We start from the raw sequence: 18,362 nt of genomic DNA on the forward strand, positions 1-18,362 counted from the left end.
ACATCTAACACATTTTTACTCCTTTGGGTCACTTTTTAATTTTTATTCATTTTTATTTATTTATTTATTGAGCACACACTAAACTACTGGTTTAGCTGTTCATAAGGGATGTGCTTCATTTCTCTGTTTATTGAATATGATAAATGCGATAACTGAAGTGTTATAAATGTTTGTTTTTAAATTTTTTTTTGCAGTCCATTCCAAACTACATCATAAATAAACTCTTTAAACAAACTTTTCAAACTCAAATCTGAAACTTTGAGGTGATGAATCTCTTTAAACAGATTTATTTTGCCTTGTTTCAAACTGTGAATGAGCAAAAAGGAGATGTATAACACAGTGAGTGAAGACATGAGACACACCTGAGCAGGTTTTAACAGGATTAAGAGCTCAGAGGAGTTAAGGCCGAACTAATCCGTCAGCTTTTTTAAATCAATAAACCCGGGAGGCGTAATCTGGGTACAAATAAGTGCTTAGCCCTCACTTTTTGTCAGGGTTTAGTTCAAAAAGATACAAATTATTTAGAGAAACTGAGTAAAATGCATTCATTTGAAACTAACAATTGCATTCCTGAGCCACTAGAGGGCGCCAAAGCTTGATGTGCAGAAACTTACAGGTGTGTGCGTCTCGTTTTTCTTTCTGCAGAAAAAATTAGTGAGTGCAACTGAAGAGCTGCTGAAATTCAATGACAGCTGTGTTTAAAGAAAGGGATATTCCGTATAGTTCAAGGACACAAGGGGTAGATTTGTCTTGCTAAGAGTAGTAAAATGTAAAATCTTAACTATCCACAGTTTCTGCCAAAAAAATGCATTCAGTCAGTATTTATCCTTAACAGTGTAAAATATGCTGTGGCAACAGTTTTTGACTTCAAAGAAATGAGAATTCAGAAGAATTTAGGGCTAAAAATTGTTGTTTTCAGGTCAAAATAGTCTGAAAAATCAAATCCAAATCCTGATCCTGACATAAAAACATGTTCCTTGATCAGAAGCAGAGTTTTCTGATGTTTGCGCAGCTCGTAACTCTGCAGAAAACTGATCATCTGGGATCAAGATGGCGCTCCATTATCCTGTCGTGGGTTGATTTGGCTGGACTCTGCTAACCGACCTGAGGAGTGTAAGAAAACAGACTCATCGATCGTCTCTTTGTGTCCTCAGGTAGCTGTGAGTCGACTCGTCTGATCTGCACCATGAGTCCAAAAAACATCGTTTTCAAGAAGATCTGCAAAGACAAGTCGGTGAGTGGATCAACCGTCTGACACCTCCTCAGACGTCTCTTAGAATCTAAAAACAGAAAAACAGACTTTACCAAAGACGTTTAAACAGTTGCTAAACGTCCACGGGGACCAGAGCAGGAAGTCAAAACTCCAGGAGCAGTAGATCAATGAACGTTGTCATTAGATAAATACATTTCCCACCTCCCTGGGTTTGATTCTGTAAATCAGGTGAGCTGCTTCACTTCCTTTTCCCACGAGGTCACCATGACTCTGTTCTGCTTCAGGTCGGGGTCTACATGGGGAGGAGAGACTTTGTGGACCGTGTGGACTCGGTGGATCCAGTCGGTGAGTTTTGTCTATGACACACACAAAGATCACTTACCTCAGAGCTTTATTTGGACCCAAGTTCAGCCCATAGATCCTCAAAAAGTCCCTCGTTCCTGGATAAAGTTCCTTTGATAATCAGACTTAGGAAGCTAAACTCATAGTTTGGCTTTTCTCCCTCAGACTCAGATTTTAGCTGGATGTCGTCCTTTTCCTTGACTTGTTGTCAGACTTCTTCTTGTACAACATATCTTAAAATTCAGCGGTCCAAATGCAAGGAAAAATAAACCTCAATGAGGCAGGTTTTCTCATTTAACGGGCAAATACAGCTGAATATCATCAGCGTAACGATGGATAAAGACTGTCTGACTGTGGACAGGGGACCCAGAATAGACCCCTGTGGTACGCCCATGGACAAAGTTTTCTCACTATACTCTAAACTGCTTTTAAAGCTGAGTTTCACCTGTAGAGTGATCAAAAGCTGCTCCAAAGCTTTAATTTTCTGTTTTTACCACTAGATGGCGTCATCCTCATTGATCCAGAAGCTCTGCAGGGAAGGAAAGGTCAGTAATCAGCACACCTGCTGAGATACTTCATCTCTAACACCAGCTTCAGTCTGTGCCTCCACTTTCACAAACACAACTCCTTGAATTTGTGTTTTTCAGCCTTTTGGTCGATCTTTGAGCAGTTTTTCCTTCACATTTTTTTCAATGTGCGGGTGGATGAGTTTATCGCTGTGACTCTCGTCCCTCAGTGTTCGTCACCCTCTCCTGCACCTTTCGCTACGGCAGAGACGACATGGACGTAATGGGGATAGCTTTCCGCCGGGAGCTGTACCTGTCCACGCGCCAGGTGTACCCGCCTCTGTTGGACCGGGAGAAGGGAGTCCACACCAGGATGCAAGCTAAGCTGCTGCGCAAGCTAGGAGACAACGCCCACCCTTTCTTCTTTGAGGTGCTTTGAGCTGCATTGCTCTTGTAAAAGAAAAAAAACAACCAAAGATGTGCTGATGCTTGACTTTATGTTGTCTCTGTAGTTTCCTGACAACCTGCCTTGCTCAGTGGCTCTCCAGCCGGCACCCCATGATGAGGGCAAGGTAAGATCCCAGCAGTGAAATAAAATCAGACCTGTTTAGTGATAACAGCGTGGTGACGCCTCCTCTCTCCTCCTCTGCAGCAATGTGCCGTGGAGTTTGAGATCAAAGCGTTCAGCGCCGAGAGTCAGGACAGTAAAGTCCACCGGCGGTGAGTCTCAGCTGATGTTTATCAATATCTATCTGAAGTCTTTGCTTTTTCCTAACCTCTCTGGGATTTCTCCAACAGGAGCTCGGTGAAGCTGCTGCTCAGGAAGGTCCAGTACGCTCCAGAGAGCTCGGGGGTGGCGCCCTCTGTGGAAACCACCAAGGAGTTCGTGATGTCGGAGAAACCGCTGCATGTGAAGGCCAGTCTGGACAAAGAGGTGGGTTGGATCAGACATGAGTCATTCCAGAATGACTCAATCTGTGACATCACTGACTGAGGAGCATCATACACTGACATGAACCAATCAGAAACATCCTGCTCATTCCGGAATGTTCGATTCCAGAATTCCAAAGAGCTTCTGGAATGATTCTTACAGCCAAAATTCAGCAGATGCTTCCTGCTGAGCTCCATTAGCACCAGATCAGATAGGTTACCATTCAAGTCGTTGTGTAAACTCACGTAAGAGCCACTCCGTTGTGGTCCAACAGTGCCCCTGCTCCAGAAAGATATGCAAGCCTTCTATTTCAGCAGGATGTCGGAGCAGTGATGTGTCACTTTACAAAAAGCAGATAGAGAGGGACAGGAAGTAGTGCCAGGAACCACCTAAAAGAGCCAGTGACTTTCAAAATAAAACAAACCGTGTCCAAACCGCATGGTTTTTATCTGGACTACAACAACAAACCGACTTAATGAGTGAAGCCAGACCAGGACTCAACAGGTTTGAGGTTTTACCACCCAACATGACCCACGAGAGGATTATCATTGGGTTGGGAATCCAGGAAACTCCTCAGTCTGGGTATTCCTAGCTGTCTGGAGGTCCTGAACACATAGTCGGTGTATTCCCAGGAGGGGCGTTAGTAGGGATGGGTACCTTTCACATTTGAAGTGATACAGTACAGATGCCCGGTACCTGGCAATCGGTACCGGTTCTCAACAGTACCAATGTTCTTTTGTTCTTTTGTGTTAATGTGGTAAAAATATCAATTTCTCTAATAATGAAATACATATATTTTTCAATTTAACATTTTTATTCTGCGGTATACAACCTTGTGATGCTGTGTTCATGTCCATCATGGAAATTCGACTATTTTTTCGGTACTTTTGACAGAATTCGGTCGGTATAAAAATACCTGATTTGGTACCCATCCCTAGGCGTCAGCATATTTCTTAAACTTAGATTAGCAAAGTTTTCATCTGTTTACGTCATCAACTGTTGTGGCACTAACCCCAGTGCCACATAGTATCAACCCGGTTGCCTCGCCATGGGAAGCCAGCTGGCTGCCTGACTACCTAGCCTTTCCTTTAGCATAATCTTGAGGATCAATGATTTTCTACAGCTGTTTATTATGCTTAACTACATTTTATCTTTAGTTAGTGTACAACTGTCTTGTTTTACTTGGCAAAAGAATTTTGGGACATCTACAAATGTGGACTTTGAAACCTCAAACTTGAAACATAGCTTTAGCGTAACTGGACACTTAAACAAAAAGGCCACGCCCCTTAAAAGAGCTAGCAAAAAACCAAACCATCCAACAAGCCAAACCTTTGATCAACCAACTGAGAAACCAGCCCCCCAACTGTTTAACAACTGACTAAGAATCAAATCAATCAAGAACCAACCAACCGACCAAAAACCAAGACAACCATCACTCGATTAACAGAGATCTTGCGTCCTACAGTCATGAGAAGAGAAATGAGCTGAAGAGAAAGAGTTTGTTTTTGTAGGAGGTTGTCAACCTGTTCCTTTCGTTTCCAGCTCTACTATCACGGTGAGGTCATCAAAGTGCACGTCGACGTCACCAACGACTCCAGCAAAACCATCAAGAACATCATCGTCTCTGGTAAACGTCTCCACTCTGTGTTTACTGTGAAATGACTCGTAGTTAGTGCCCGTCCCACTGGAGGACCTGTGAATGAGACTCTTTCTCCTCCTCAGTGGATCAGGTTGCCAACGTGGTGCTGTACTCCAACGACAGCTACGCCAAATCTGTGGCCATCGAGGAGCCGGGGTAAGAACGCACCAGTTAGCTTGATAGGGGCGGGTTTAGGCCTGGTCCACCTGGGGTCTAAATACATACATGCTTCTGTGTCTCAGGGATTCGGTGCCTCCTGGAACGAGTCTGCAGAGAGTCTACGCTCTGCTGCCCCTGCTGGCAAACAACAGGGAGAGACGGGGCATCGTTTTGGACGGCAAACTGAAGCACGAGGACACCAACCTGGCGTCATCCACCATGTGAGTGAACCAGGACCAGACCTGCCCCGGTGACGCGTCTACGTGGAGTTAAGGTTTCATGATGCTTCTCTTCTCTCAGTGTGAAGGACGGCGTGCTGCAGGAGGTGATGGGGATCATCGTTTCTTACCGAGTCCTGGTGAAGCTCATCATCGCAGGGTCAGTATCGAGATGTTTCCAAGTCTTTCCTCTGTCTCATATCATCCTGTCCCTTTAAGACACCAGCGTTAGCTTTGACAGCTAAGTCTTTTGACTGAAACACCATTTGATTTTAATCATATTGTAGTCACCTGACACCTTTGAGTCTTAGTCTAGTTTTCATGAACTAGTGGTTTTAGTTTTTGGTCTGAGGGCAGTTTTTTAGGTTTGTTTTTAGTCTTTAGTTCTTAAATCTTTATTTTAGTTTTGACCATTAAAACGTTTTTTGACACATATTTTCATCATAGCCTTAATCAACAAAATAAACAATGTAAGAAACCCCCTTCACTCTGATTGGTCAGCCCTCTAGAGGCCTGTCAGGAGGGTAAAAACAGTATTTTAGAATAGAACTTTATTTGTCATTGCAACAAGTACAAAGAAATTAAATAAAAAAATATTGAATCATATATATATATATATATATATATATATATATATATATATTTAATGAATTATTAATTATTTATTTTATTTATTATATTATTTATTTATTTTTTAGTATTCATTTTTTTATTATTGAATTAAATTAAATTGGTATTTATTTCTTAATTTTCTGTGTTTATGAGAAACTATCACTTAAGAAAGCTTGAACTTAAACTCCAAAAAAAAAAGAAAAAAATTCTTTAAAATTTTTAATCAACATCTCAGTGAAGAAGCATGAAACGTGAGCGTATTATTATTATTTTTTTTTGGGTGAATGCAATACGCCACCATAATTTTTCACACAGATTTATGATTTTATGATTTTTTTTATTTTTTTTTCTTTTTTCTTTTTAATTTTGAGGTGAATGCAATACCCCACCATAATATTTCAGACAGATTTAGGATTTTTTAATTTTTTTATTTTGGGTAAATGTAATGAGCCACCGCGGTTTTCAGACAGATTTAGGATCTTTTATTTATTTATTTATTTATTTTTGGGTGAATGTAATAGCCACCGTAGTTTTTAGACAGATTGAGGATTTTTATTAATTTCATTTTTTTTTCAACATATGAAAATGTGAAAATTTGAAAATCTGCACATGCTCAGTCTGAACGTCCAGGACTTTTACTTTGACCTCTTGTATTTATTAAGTCATTCAACAGAACTTTGTTTCTCATTTCCCGCCTCGCTCACAGGATGATGGGATCAAGGTGGGTCCTCCTGCTTTTTATCATAAATTACTCCACTCACTTTGAAAATGTTCATTTCGTCGCAGACAGGTCATGGTACTCTGAGGTTCTGTTTTCCAACTTCCCATTTTGAGTCTGCAAATTAAAACGCTCCATCTAATCACTGTTATACTTGAACTTCGACCCTCTGCTGTTGCAGTGCAGTAGTGCAGCGGGGTTTTTTTTCTTTGGGTTTTTGGCTTACTTTTTCATCATGTTTTCTGTTTGTTTCCAGTGAAGTCAGCCTGGAGGTCCCCTTTAAACTGATGCATCCTAAACCTGATGCAGGTACGGAAACGACTCAGTTAAACTATCACTGAACACATTTAAACAACATGAGCTCACTTATATTTATCCTTATAGCAAGGGGTGATAGGATGATATATATCAGTCTGAAAATGATGGGAATATTTTCTTCAAGAGTAAAATGAAGAGACTAGTACAGCTTTCTTCATGAATTCATTAACAAGACTCCACCAACGACGCAGCAGGTGGCGTTTGTGATCTGCTGTGACGTCCAGAGAAAAACAACAAAAAGCTGTTTCAGAGGATCCAATGACCTTAAAAATGCTGCAAGTTTTAAAAAGGAGCAACAAAAGTTTTCAAGTGTCCAGAAAAGTTGTTGAACAAAGATGTGTTTGAGAAATAGGAAACAGCAGCAGCTGCAGCTAGCATCCAGACCAAAACAACAATTTGAGAGCTGCAGAAGATTAAACCAGAGACGAGCCAAAGCTGAGGTAATGATTAACTCAGCACTCCATGATCCTCTTTCTCCAGGAAGCAGAGCCAGGATTTCAGCTCCGCTCCCTGAATCTCAGCATGTCTCACTCTCAGGTTTACAGAAACTAAACGCTTTGAAACACAAGAAATGTCAGATTAATAACATAACCTTTGCTGTCTGTGGGGTCAAACCCACGCTGTGTGCCTTTGTTTTTCTTTCTCACCCTGCTTTTCAAAAAGTCTGTGCAGCTTTATTCCACAGAACGTTTCTGTAGACAAACAACAGCTTCTTATGAAAGGTTAAATTTGATGTCTCTCATTCTTTTTTTTGTCTCAATGCTGCTCACAGTGAAGGACAGGTAAGGTCCAAAGATTTCATGTGTTCTGGCTCCAAAGTAGAAATGAAGAGAATTTATTTATTAACCTTTATTTTACCAGAGAAGCCCAGGATCCTTTTACAAAGGGGGCCTGGCCGAGAGCTTCTGATCCGGGATAAGACACAAGTATTCATCCTAAAACCTGCTGCATAGGTTGTCCTTTAGATGCTACAGTATTTATAATATTCAGTGGTGGCACCTTTGTTTGATTTTGTATTTCAAGATTCAAAGATTCACAGACTTCATTGTCATGTGCACAGTTAAAAATTAGTGTTTCCCTGTGCAATGAAATTCTTTCTAAGTGTCTGCAAAAAATTCTGACAATAAAAAATATCTTTAAAAATGGCTAGAAGAAAAAGTATGTAATAATGAAAAATACAACAAAATATAGAAATATACAAAAGTTTTAAAAGTACAGCAGTTGAAAATAGTCTGCAGAACTACGAAAAAAAGTCATAGAAAATGAACAAAATATAATAATAATAATAATAATAATAATAATAATAATAATAATAATAATAATAATAATAACAATAAAACTACTAATAATAATAAAAATAAAAATCAAATATACAAAAGTCCAAAAAGTATGGTAATTGAAGGCAGTCAACAATACCAGGAAAAATGTTTAAAAAATGCCAGAATATTAAAATAGATAAATAAATAAATAAATAAATAAATAAATTATAATTAATTAATGATAATAATAATAATAATAATAATAATAATAATAAAATAAAATAAAAATAAAATAATAATAATAATAATAATAATAATAATAATAATAATAAACAAGAGTAGAAAAAGCAAAGCAGTTGAAGGCATGGAAGTTAAAGTAGAAATTTAACTGTGTGAAATTAAAGAAACTTGAACTAAAAATAATCCTAAGTAAAATTATCTTAAGTAAAATAAAATGAAATAAAATAAAAAATAAATCATAAATTAAATTTTAATTCAAAACCACTTCTAAATCATATAAACGAGTCTGGATAACATTAAATGCTGCTTCTAAAAACTTGACAGCCTTAGTGAGTGATCGGGCTGAACAGCAATAAATTATGGTGTTGTCTGCACAAAAAAGATCCACTGTTTTTATCAAGTTATCACAGATTGTTTAAGAAGATTAAAAATAAAAAGGGTCCCAGCATTGAGCCTTGGGGCACCCCTTTGGTAACATTCAGAAAAGCAGAGGTAGTTCTGTTGGACAGGCATATAGTCTGAGTATCCTGTACTGATCCTCCATGTTGTGGAGGAAATGTAAGTGTCACAGCAGCTTAAAATAATCAAAGTGCAAAAAAAAAAAGAGTAATAATAAGAATTTAATGTAAGAACTAAAATTTAGAAGCTTCAGTCCCTGACTCTGAGTCTCTCTGTGCAGACAGAGCTGCAGGTTTTGCACACACGCCCGTGTTTATTGTCATATTTGATGTATCAGTCCTCCATCTGTTCTCTTTTGTTTACCACGTCCAGGAACCAGATCAGGTTCCAGGTCCTTATGTCCCTGATTCAGCTCCTTTTGAACGCCACCCTGTGCCGGCTCCTCTTCCCCTCCTCGTGTCTTATCAGCAGTGTCAGCTTTCTAAACCCTCTTCGTCGTGCCCTCTTTCTCTTTACAAAAGGAAACAACACGAATATGAGCTTTGTGTTTTTAACGGGTGAAAAACTTTACTGAACCACCTCCCTGAACCTTAAACTGAGCCCAAAGACACTTTGTTACGCTTACTTCACCTGGCTGCCTCTGTTGTCTGCAGCGAGATGGAGGAGGAGATGGAGTTCCAGGAGTTTAAGCGAGCCTACCTGAGGGGGATGATCGAGGATGATGATGAAGACGGAAACGTGTCGGGAGGCGAGGACATGGCCCCTGCAGAGAAGTAGAGACCAGGATGGACAGAGCTGGAACGAAGACAGGAGTTTGGGTCGGCTCAGTCTGTGCTAGGAAATGTCCTTTAAAGGGTCGTGTGGTGGTTTCTCATGCTTTGGTGTCACAAACATGCATCATAACATTTTCGCCCCTTAGGTAGATGAATCTAACCAGAGGTAAATGCTTTAATATTTGCATCGTGTGTGAATCAGACAAAAAGTTCACTGACTAACGTCTCTGTAGCTCTGTGAGTGATGCGAGAATAAAAACTGGTTGAGGCATTTATGGGTCAGACCATCTTTGGGGTATCGTCATGTTTATTCATTGAATTATTATAATGATAATTATTTTTAGGTTTAAGTTAAGTTTTTTGAATTACAGATTTTTTATAGAAAATTTTTCAGATTTTTGCAATTCCAAATTTTTAAAATTTTGGCAATTAATTTGATTTTTTTTGTAAATTTTTGAAATTTAATCTTTTGAACAAGTTTTTTTTAAATTCACAATTCCGCAAAACTTTTTACAAATTAAAATTTTGCAAAATTTTTGTGAATATTTCTCATTTTTATCAAAACTTTTGTAAAATGTTGAAATGTATATATTGTTTGACATTTTTGCACATATTGGAATTTTAAAAATGATTGAAAATTATGCAAATTTATCATAATAGTTTAAATATTTTATCTATTTTACACGAAAAATAAAAAAGACCTAGACATCACATGTACAATCTCATTAACTCAAAAAACTTGTGGTTTTAGATAAATAATAACTATGATAATTATTTTTTTTTAATTCTGTAGATTTTTAAAATATAATAAGCGTTTATTTTTTTGGAAGCTTTTAAATTAAGGAGTTTTATAGAAAATTTTGCACATTTTTGCAATTTTTAAAAAAAGTTTCATTATTTTCATTTTTTTCTCTATTTTTAAAAAGGTTTTTGTAAATTAAAAATTTTGGCCACATATCAACACATTAAAATATTGGCATTTGAAAATTTTCATCATTTTTATCAAAACTTTTGTAAATTGTTGAAAATTTAGTATTTTCTAAAATTTTGCACATTTTTGAAGTTTCAAAATTCTGAAATTGATTGAAATTTTTGCACATTTTTGTTTATTTATTTTCAAAAAGTCAAATTATACATTTAAAATAAAAAAAGACAGACATCACATGTACAATCTCATTTACTCAAAAAACTTTTGGTTTAGATAATTTTGGCTAGTTTTAAACTTTATTTTGAATTGGTAGATTTTTTTGGCTCCCGAATGACTTTGATCCAGGTGAGCTGAGGAAAAATGGCTCATATTAAAGTTAAAGTTGCAGACCCCTGAGTTTTTTTTTTTTTCACTAAAAACACACTCAGAAAGGCTTCAGGAGAAAAATCACGATTTAATTTCAGAAAGAAATCAGGATGCACAGATCACAGAAACTTGACGTGACAGAAAACTATGATGATCAGGAAGAGGTCTTTAGAGATCACAGCTTCTTCACAGGAAGTCAAACAAAACTGAAGCTAAATCACCAACAACAACATATTCAGACTCTTCCACTCACATCAGAAGCTTTGTTTTGGGGATTAATGCACAGAAATATCCCTTAAACAACATGCTCCTGCAGACAACACAATGCAAAAAGTAAAAACTACACTCCTGAAACTTGTGGACGTTGCTTTAGTTCTTTCCAAATGACTCCCTCGCTCTATCACAGCTCTGTCTTTTCTTTTTCAAACCTTTAACTTTTCTGATTTCCCTGCATTCACAAACACATTTTCACTGCCCATTCAAAGGTGCTTCACTTTTCAGTTTTCTACATGCACAGGGTAAATGCTAAGCTAAGCTGCAGCAGCTAAAGAACAGAAACCAGTCATGTCTGTTAGTGTGTGATCAAATAAATATGCCGAACAAAAGAAAACTAAACTTAACTTAACTTTTGGAGGATGGTTCAAAATAAAAAGACTTTGGTTTAAAGCTCAGATTGTAAGAAAAAAAAAAGAGGATTGGCTGTTTGTAGATTTTGGTGCCCCCCTGTGGACAAAGAATGTCATAGAGTGGTCCCTTTGATCTCACCTGTAACTTGCATATGGGCCATTCCACTGAATCAGTGCCATTTGTGTCCCCAGGTGCTAAAATGTATAAATTAATACATTTGAATGGATAGACTTAACTTTGAAATACATTTCCATAAAATAACATATTTCATGCACATCAATGTGAACCCATAGTTAATAAAATGATAAAAAAAAACATTTATTAAAACTTCCTAAGAAAACTGGATAAAAAGCATTAGTTGCCTGTCCCCATTTCTTAAAAATAGATTTTACCATTGAAAGAAGATTTAAATCCTTCAAAAAAAATTTTTTTTTTATAGATTTGTCTTACTTCTTGTTCCAACTTAGAGTTTATTTTCTCAAGAATAAACCCATCATACATATATATATATATTTATACTGATATACTTATATGTACATATGTATATATATATATATATATATATATATATATATATATATATATACATATTTTTTGAGAAAATATTTTTTTGTAATTTTTTTTAATTATTTCTTTAGTTTCTCAAAAATAAAAAAATATTATATAAATATATATATATATATATATATATATATATATATATATATATATATATATATATATATATATATATATATATAAATACACATATACAATTTTTTTTTTAGAAAATAAATTTAAAATATAGTTGGAGTCCACCAGCCCGCTTAATTTATTTATTAGTGTGAATATTAGTTGACCTAATGCTGTTTTTAAGGATTTTTACACTTCAGAGTTTTAAAATCGTTATTCTTGTCATCATAACGATGTAAATATATTTTGGGATAGCGAATAAATAGGGGACCAAGCTTCCACAAAGTGCTGCTGAAAAGCAGTCAAAAATTAGGTGACACATTTAAAACGTGATTTTTAGAGCTAACATGAGTTTCAGCTCAGGAACCTTGAAAAAAATTAAATTATTTTCCTAAGATGGGCCAGCATGTGATTTTAGTATGTCATCAGATTTAGAGTCAAAAAGAGAAATTTAACTTTATTTTTAGAGAGTTACGACAAGCAAATGGCACTGATTTGGTAGAATGGCTCCTATACTTTTTGTTCCTGCTCTGATAAACACAGGTGGCGCTACAGAGTTCAGGGACGATAAATACAGAGACGATCAATCATTACCAAAGGTGCTTTTTCACTACGATGATGCAAACAATTAGTCCAGAATATTCGGTTCTCCTGAATTTATTGGTAATTTACGCCATTTACACCACCTGAGAGGAAGTAGCGTGCACTAACATTTTTGCGCCGACTTCACATAAAATTCACTCAGTTTGGTTTGGACACTACATTAGAACTCTGGGTCAATAGATTTAGTCAGTGCTAAACAAAAACAGGACAAAAGAAACGTGATCAAGACTTTTCCAGATCAAAACCTTCAAACAAGTGACCCCTGGTTTGTTTCTCTATATGTTTCTCTTATTCCCAACGTTTGTTTAGTTTAAAGAATTAAAAATAGGAAACTTCCATGAGCGTGTTGACACATTAAGAAACTGATCCAGAGAACTTGACCCAAGAAAACAAACATCTCTTCAGGTACAGGGTTAATTTAATATAAATCTGAATATATTTAAACGCCTACAACGACACATTAAATTCTCTGATTTAGTGTTGCATCTTTTATCACTCTGCTCAACCTTCATTCTTCACATTCGTCTTAAATGACTGAACGATTTTCTTGGCCTGTATTCCGGACACATCTTTGCAGTCCCAGAAGAAAGGAAACCTGAGTGTTGGATCCATCTGGTACCAGTCAAGTTTTTTTCTCAGAGCGACCAAGATTTAGTCCATGCTGGGAAGAGGAGGGATGGGGAAGTTGAGTTTTACCTCGTGCTTCCTGTGTGGCATCATATTTAAGGGCCAACCGTTGACTGGTCTCACCGTAAAGGAAGATTTTCAGAACTAGCTACAGGACGTTTGGAGTGTCACAGTAATTTATCTAAAACATGATCCGATATCTGACTGTTCTGCTGGTCTAGATTAGCCTCCCTTCAGAACCTGTCGCTATGAAACGCTGATTGTTTGATTGGGTTTGAGCTCTTGGGTCGTCTATGACTGTTGGACCGACTGACTGAGGCCCGCTGGGGTTCAGGGCTCTTCAGGCCAGCTGTACTCTCTGTACCCCTCAGTGGGCGGTGGGCTCCAGTGATCTCGGAGGACGGGCATGTTACAAGTGTCGGGGTTCACGAGGAACCCACAGAACGTGCTGCGGCTCTCAAAGGAGGTGTGCATGCCGTTGGTGATGCCGTCCTTCACCTGCAGCCACACCACCTCTCCTTCTGTCAGGTGGAGGACGACGGACTGGCTCAAGGTGGCCTGTTCGGATGTTTCTGTGTTTATGGTGATGACTCTGTCATTTTGGGTTCTGTCGCGGACGAACAAACCCACCGTCAGGATTCTTCTGAACACCGACAGGTGGTAGTTGAAGAAGTAGGTGCCGTTGACGACGGCGGTGAATAAGCCGGTGTCGGGGTTAAAGTGCCCCTGAGGGTTGTGGATGATAATTGGGAACAGGACTGGTCGGAGGTGTACTGGGTATGACTGGTTGAGAGCTGCACAGAATCCAGACTGGATGGGCGGGGTGCAGGGTCCTGGAGGCCCCATGTGACCTAACATCCCCTCACTTCCTTTGGGCCCCGTAGGGCCCTGTGCACCCATCGCACCAGTATCCCCTTTTGCACCTTTATCCCCCTTGTCTCCTGGTCTTCCATCAGACCCGTCTTCTCCGTCTGTACAATCACAAACCCCTTTCTCACCAAGATCCCCCTTTGGGCCGCTGACCCCAGGGTCACCAGGTGTACCCATGTCCCCCTTAGTGCCCTTGCTACCTTTGGGTCCTACAGCGCCCTTGACCCCTGGAAGGCCCCGGCCCCCTGCTGGCCCAGGGACACCTTGTGGTCCCTCTGGACCCTGGATGGTCTCACATGAGGCAGGGCATGTGCCAGTTTCTCCTTGGGGACCCTGTGCACCTGCAGGACCTTCCATTCCTGACTCCCCTTTCTCCCCTGAGGATAAAAAACACAAAAATGAGGAAGGTTTTCACTTCAGTCAGAATGAAGTCAGTCTTAAGCACTGCTTTAACGCTGATGTTTGTGTGATCAGGTAAAAAAAAACACAGGTTGGTTGATTCGACAAACTACCTCAAAGATGTTCGTTGTTGTTTTCTCGAACAGTTTTTATACGTATTGTTGTAGTTTCATTGTCAAATCTTAAGTGTTTCAGTGATTTGTTTCTGAAGGTGTCATGAAGCAGCCGGGAAAGATCATACATGACGTCATCTTTAGGATTAAATCAGCGAACCTTTGAAGCCTCGGCTGCCCTTCACCCCGGTGAAACCAGCAGGACCCACTGACCCTTTCTCCCCCAAGTCGCCCTTCTGACCTGCAACAAGACAAGGACAGAAATTACCAGAAAAAAGTGTAAAAAAACAAGTTAGCCTGTATTTAGACACACAAGAGCACAGAGATCAGCGCCCTCTGTTGGTGGTTTTTTATGGATACGTCCAATTTCCGTTTCAATTACTCTCGTAAATACCACGACCTTGAATTCACTTTACAACCACGTAAGAGCAACTGTAACACATCTCCCTTCTTTACACCTCAAGCCCTCTCTCTTCCAAATATGGTCACTTCCTGTCATTAAATGAAATGGGGACTCCAAAGCCCCGTTTCCACCAAGTGGTCCGGTTTGGATCAGTACAGTTTGGTACGGGTTTGATCAGTAAAGCCTGATCCTGTTTGTGTTTCCACAGCCAACTGTGTCCTTTTTGGCAGAGGGCGTGTAAGATGAATACAGATAGCCACGTGAGCTATGTGATAATGCGATACAGTAAATCCAACTAAAAAGCCGCAGTCACACAGGAAGTGAACATTCTTTCCACCAATCAACGGACTGCAGTGTTTCTAGCTCCACCTTCTGGGGTTGGATTGGTTTAGTCCGACACCCCAACAGAAGGGTCCCAAAAAGTGGGACAGGTCGGTAATTTGGGGACCTGTCCTGGTTTTAGCCAAAGAAAACGCCGTACCAAGATGAACCAAACTGAACCACTTGATGGAAAGTCTCAGAAGGGTTTGCGTGTCTCGTAACTCACCCTTGATTCCTTGAACGCCTGTGAATCCTCGAAGACCCTTGCTCCCCGTCAACCCCATCCCACCTCGACTCCCGGGCTGACCTGATGAGGGATCACAGGAGAGTTAAGTCCGACTGAGCCCAGAAATGAAAGAGAAACTTCAGGGAGTGGTTCAGTTTAGAGTCTGGTTCCATACCTGGGGGGCCCCGGTCTCCTCTGTCCCCTTTGCGCCCCACAGTGCCCTTACAGCGAGAGCACAGGCAGAAAAAAGGGACCTGCTCCATGGGTGGGGGAACTTCCTGGTTCATCAACATGTCGCAGTAGGTCTGGCTCGGGTCTGTGCCGGGCATGTATGGCATGCCTGAGTCCACGTCTCCCAGCATCCGAACAGGCTCGGGGATCCCGGTCATGTTGGCATCAGGGGGCCATGACGGGGAGAGGCCGCGGGGGGCAGGGGGCCACTCGTCCATGTCCGACGGCTCTCCATTGGGGAAGTCTGTGGTGTCTGGGATCAGCATCGTGGAGCCGAGGGAGGAGAGGGCGAGGAGTCCCAGCAGCCTGAACATCTGAGGAGGAGAAAAGACAGGTTTCCTGGACTACCCTGAAACACTCACTTACAACTGGAGGTTGTTTTAAAATAAGAGGAAAAATTTGAGAGTTTAAAAACCTGTTCAGAAAGGATTGCTTGATTTTACTTTGCAAAACAACGACACACAGTCAAATCTGGATCTAAAAAAACATGAGATTATAATCCAACCACAACGAGTGGCTCCCAGACTGAGAAAGAAAATCCTCTGAGCTGTTCTGGAAAGACTCACCGCTCCGTCCGCGCCGTGCAGCATCGTGTGCAGAGGAACTGTGGGAAGATGAGCAGGACGGATGATCGATTTATAAACCTCGCCCAAAACAAAACGCCTTTCAGGCTGGATCTCACCTGCAGACCTCCCAGACAAAAGGCCGAGGACTCAGAGGGAGGGTGGGCAGGCCCCGCCGTCTTTGTCCCACGGGAGAGGAACTGGGCCGCCTCTCTGAGACGTGACCCGCTTCACCGTGAAACTGCAAAATCACATTGAGAGCAGAAAGAGGAGAAACCTGTGTGTTTATCTCTCCATCGCTCTCCACCCTCCTCTGTCTCTCTTTATACGCTCTCATAAAAAAAAGAACATTTTCACTTTTATCTCACCTTTCACAGCTCCTCTTTGTCCAGCCTGAGGTCTCTGATTTCTGGATCATTATATAATGTAATAATCTAACGTTTGATTTGTCAAAGTTCAATCGTAACGTCCAGCTGACCTGTCCGGTAAATCAGTTTGTTGTTGTCAAGTAGAAAATGTACGGTGGCCTTGAGGGACACTACAACTCGTACCCAAAACTAGACATAATCGAACAGAAACTGATTCTGGATCTCAAAGGTCTGTTTAAGGTTCTTTTCATTCTGTCAGATTTGATTTGTTCAGATGTTTCCCCAAGAGACTGGATGAACGGAGCAGGTCTAGACCGTCTTCTTTGTGAGTGTGACCCCTGAGAATCTGTTTCCGTGAACTCGTTAGAGTCCCTTTCAAAGTTCCCTCGAGAGTCTGACGTCTGATTCACGGAGTCCTCTCTTTTGAAAGGGAACCCTAAAGGCCATGTGAGGACTGTGGAGGTCAGGGAGAAATCTCTCAAAGGTCAAAGAAAATGTAATAAATCCATTTTTACTATTTTTTCTCCTGTGTTGTTACCATGGCTGCATTGTTTACATGTGAAATCAGCTGTTAGCAGCCTGTAGCATGTCAATGCTAACTGGTGCTAGGCCGGATGTCTTCCCACAAGGTGAGGAGAAGGAGGTTAGGACGACGTGCTGGTTCTCAGGTGTGAGCTAAGAAGTGACGACATTGACCTGTCCTTCCATCCATCGTTATTGGGAACGTAAGATCTATCTGCAATAAGATGGACGAGCTACCTGTGCTAACCCAGCAACAGAGGGAATACCAGGAGGCTGGCTGACTGGACAATGATGGACAAGCTGTCAGCATCTATTTTCTTATGGAGCTTTTTATACTTCCTTTTAAATGAATTTCAGAAATTATCTCATGAATTATATCAAGTTTATATCAAGTGACATTAAAAGAATAAAGTGTTTTTTTTTTTTTTTACTGTGCTTAGACTGTTAGTATCAGACGTTGGTTTTATCTTCTCAGGAAAGGGAGGAATGAACATGGATTTGTGGGTCCACTTTTCTTTTCTTAGACCGCTCCATGTGTGGATGTTTATCTTTCTTAACTCTGCCGGCTCACTTGTCTCTTCGTCTGACAAACAGATAACATCTTTGGCCTCCATGTATCCACTGATGTGTGTTTAGAGACAATTACATGAGTAAAAATTAAAATATTTGGGAGATCTGTCCTTTTTCTTTAAGCAATGATGAAGTCTTTATTCTAGAAAAAGCACTACCACCTCTGACCACAGGTGTCACTGTAAATATTGTCAAATGAGCAGTCCGTATTGAGACTTTAAAAAGCTAACTGTCAGACAAGCACATCACTAAAACTGTCTTTGGTTTGTCTTTAGAGAAATGACTGAACTGAACTGATTGGTTCTGAAAACCAACCACAGAACAACCGGACATTTTCATGATGCTTATGATGATTGATTAATGATTTTATTTGATTTATATTGTGTTTTGTAAATGTTGATACACTCAGATGTGTCGGCAGAAAGAGGAAACCCTTCATCCTTATTTCGGGAAGTCTTTGGAAAGCTCAGAAACGCCTCACCCTCCCTCCACACTTTCCAGAGCACCGTTAGTCACACCACCGCTGAATCGCCATGGAACCAGAGACGCCTCCTTTATGTCCCAGAGCCCGCTTTTATTCTGAAAAATCAAAACAGAGGACGACACAAAGGTAAAGTGAGCCGGAG

The 18,362-nt window shown here is 39.9% G+C and overlaps 2 protein-coding genes across 2 annotated transcripts; one reads left to right on the forward strand and one right to left on the reverse strand.

Moving 5' to 3' along the window:
- The first annotated feature begins 1,089 nt into the window (after positions 1–1,089).
- Positions 1,090–9,589, forward strand: saga (S-antigen; retina and pineal gland (arrestin) a). The gene is made up of 15 exons (XM_074688514.1): positions 1,090–1,234; positions 1,498–1,558; positions 2,056–2,100; positions 2,292–2,491; positions 2,574–2,633; positions 2,714–2,781; positions 2,860–2,995; positions 4,535–4,619; positions 4,715–4,787; positions 4,874–5,011; positions 5,091–5,168; positions 6,327–6,341; positions 6,595–6,647; positions 7,429–7,438; positions 9,208–9,589. Exons 1-15 carry the CDS (start codon positions 1,187–1,189, stop codon positions 9,329–9,331), a joined length of 1,194 nt encoding a protein of 397 aa, XP_074544615.1. The 5' UTR covers positions 1,090–1,186; the 3' UTR covers positions 9,332–9,589.
- Positions 9,590–12,056: 2,467 nt separating this feature from the next.
- LOC141804211 (uncharacterized) lies at positions 12,057–15,871 on the reverse strand. Its single transcript, XM_074688537.1, has 4 exons — positions 15,658–15,871; positions 15,483–15,563; positions 14,693–14,773; positions 12,057–14,397 (listed from the first exon to the last, which is right to left on the reverse strand). The coding sequence occupies exons 1-4, from the start codon at positions 15,869–15,871 to the stop codon at positions 13,481–13,483; spliced, it is 1,293 nt and encodes a 430-aa protein (XP_074544638.1). The 3' UTR covers positions 12,057–13,480.
- Positions 15,872–18,362: the final 2,491 nt, after the last annotated feature.

The sequence above is a fragment of the Halichoeres trimaculatus genome, unplaced genomic scaffold (genome assembly GCF_033239565.1).
Source record: "Halichoeres trimaculatus isolate MK-OKI-2021-1 unplaced genomic scaffold, fHalTri1.1 fHalTri1_scaffold_15, whole genome shotgun sequence".
NCBI classification, from domain to species: domain Eukaryota; kingdom Metazoa; phylum Chordata; class Actinopteri; order Labriformes; family Labridae; genus Halichoeres; species Halichoeres trimaculatus.

What these genes read in the sequence shown, in the direction of transcription:
- saga (XM_074688514.1), top strand. Translation starts at nt 1,187, where the DNA reads ATGAGTCCAAAAAACATCGTTTTCAAGAAGATCTGCAAAGACAAGTCG. An exon ending in CCCACCCTTTCTTCTTTGAG is followed by an intron (nt 2,492 to 2,573) that starts GTGCTTTGAGCT and finishes TTGTCTCTGTAG; the next exon opens with TTTCCTGACAACCTGCCTTG. An exon ending in GACAGTAAAGTCCACCGGCG is followed by an intron (nt 2,782 to 2,859) that starts GTGAGTCTCAGC and finishes TTTCTCCAACAG; the next exon opens with GAGCTCGGTGAAGCTGCTGC.
- LOC141804211 (XM_074688537.1), bottom strand. Translation starts at nt 15,871, where the DNA reads ATGACCGGGATCCCCGAGCCTGTTCGGATGCTGGGAGACGTGGACTCA. An exon ending in AGGAGACCGGGGCCCCCCAG is followed by an intron (nt 15,564 to 15,657) that starts GTATGGAACCAG and finishes ATCCCTCATCAG; the next exon opens with GTCAGCCCGGGAGTCGAGGT. An exon ending in GGGCAGCCGAGGCTTCAAAG is followed by an intron (nt 14,398 to 14,692) that starts GTTCGCTGATTT and finishes TTTTATCCTCAG; the next exon opens with GGGAGAAAGGGGAGTCAGGA.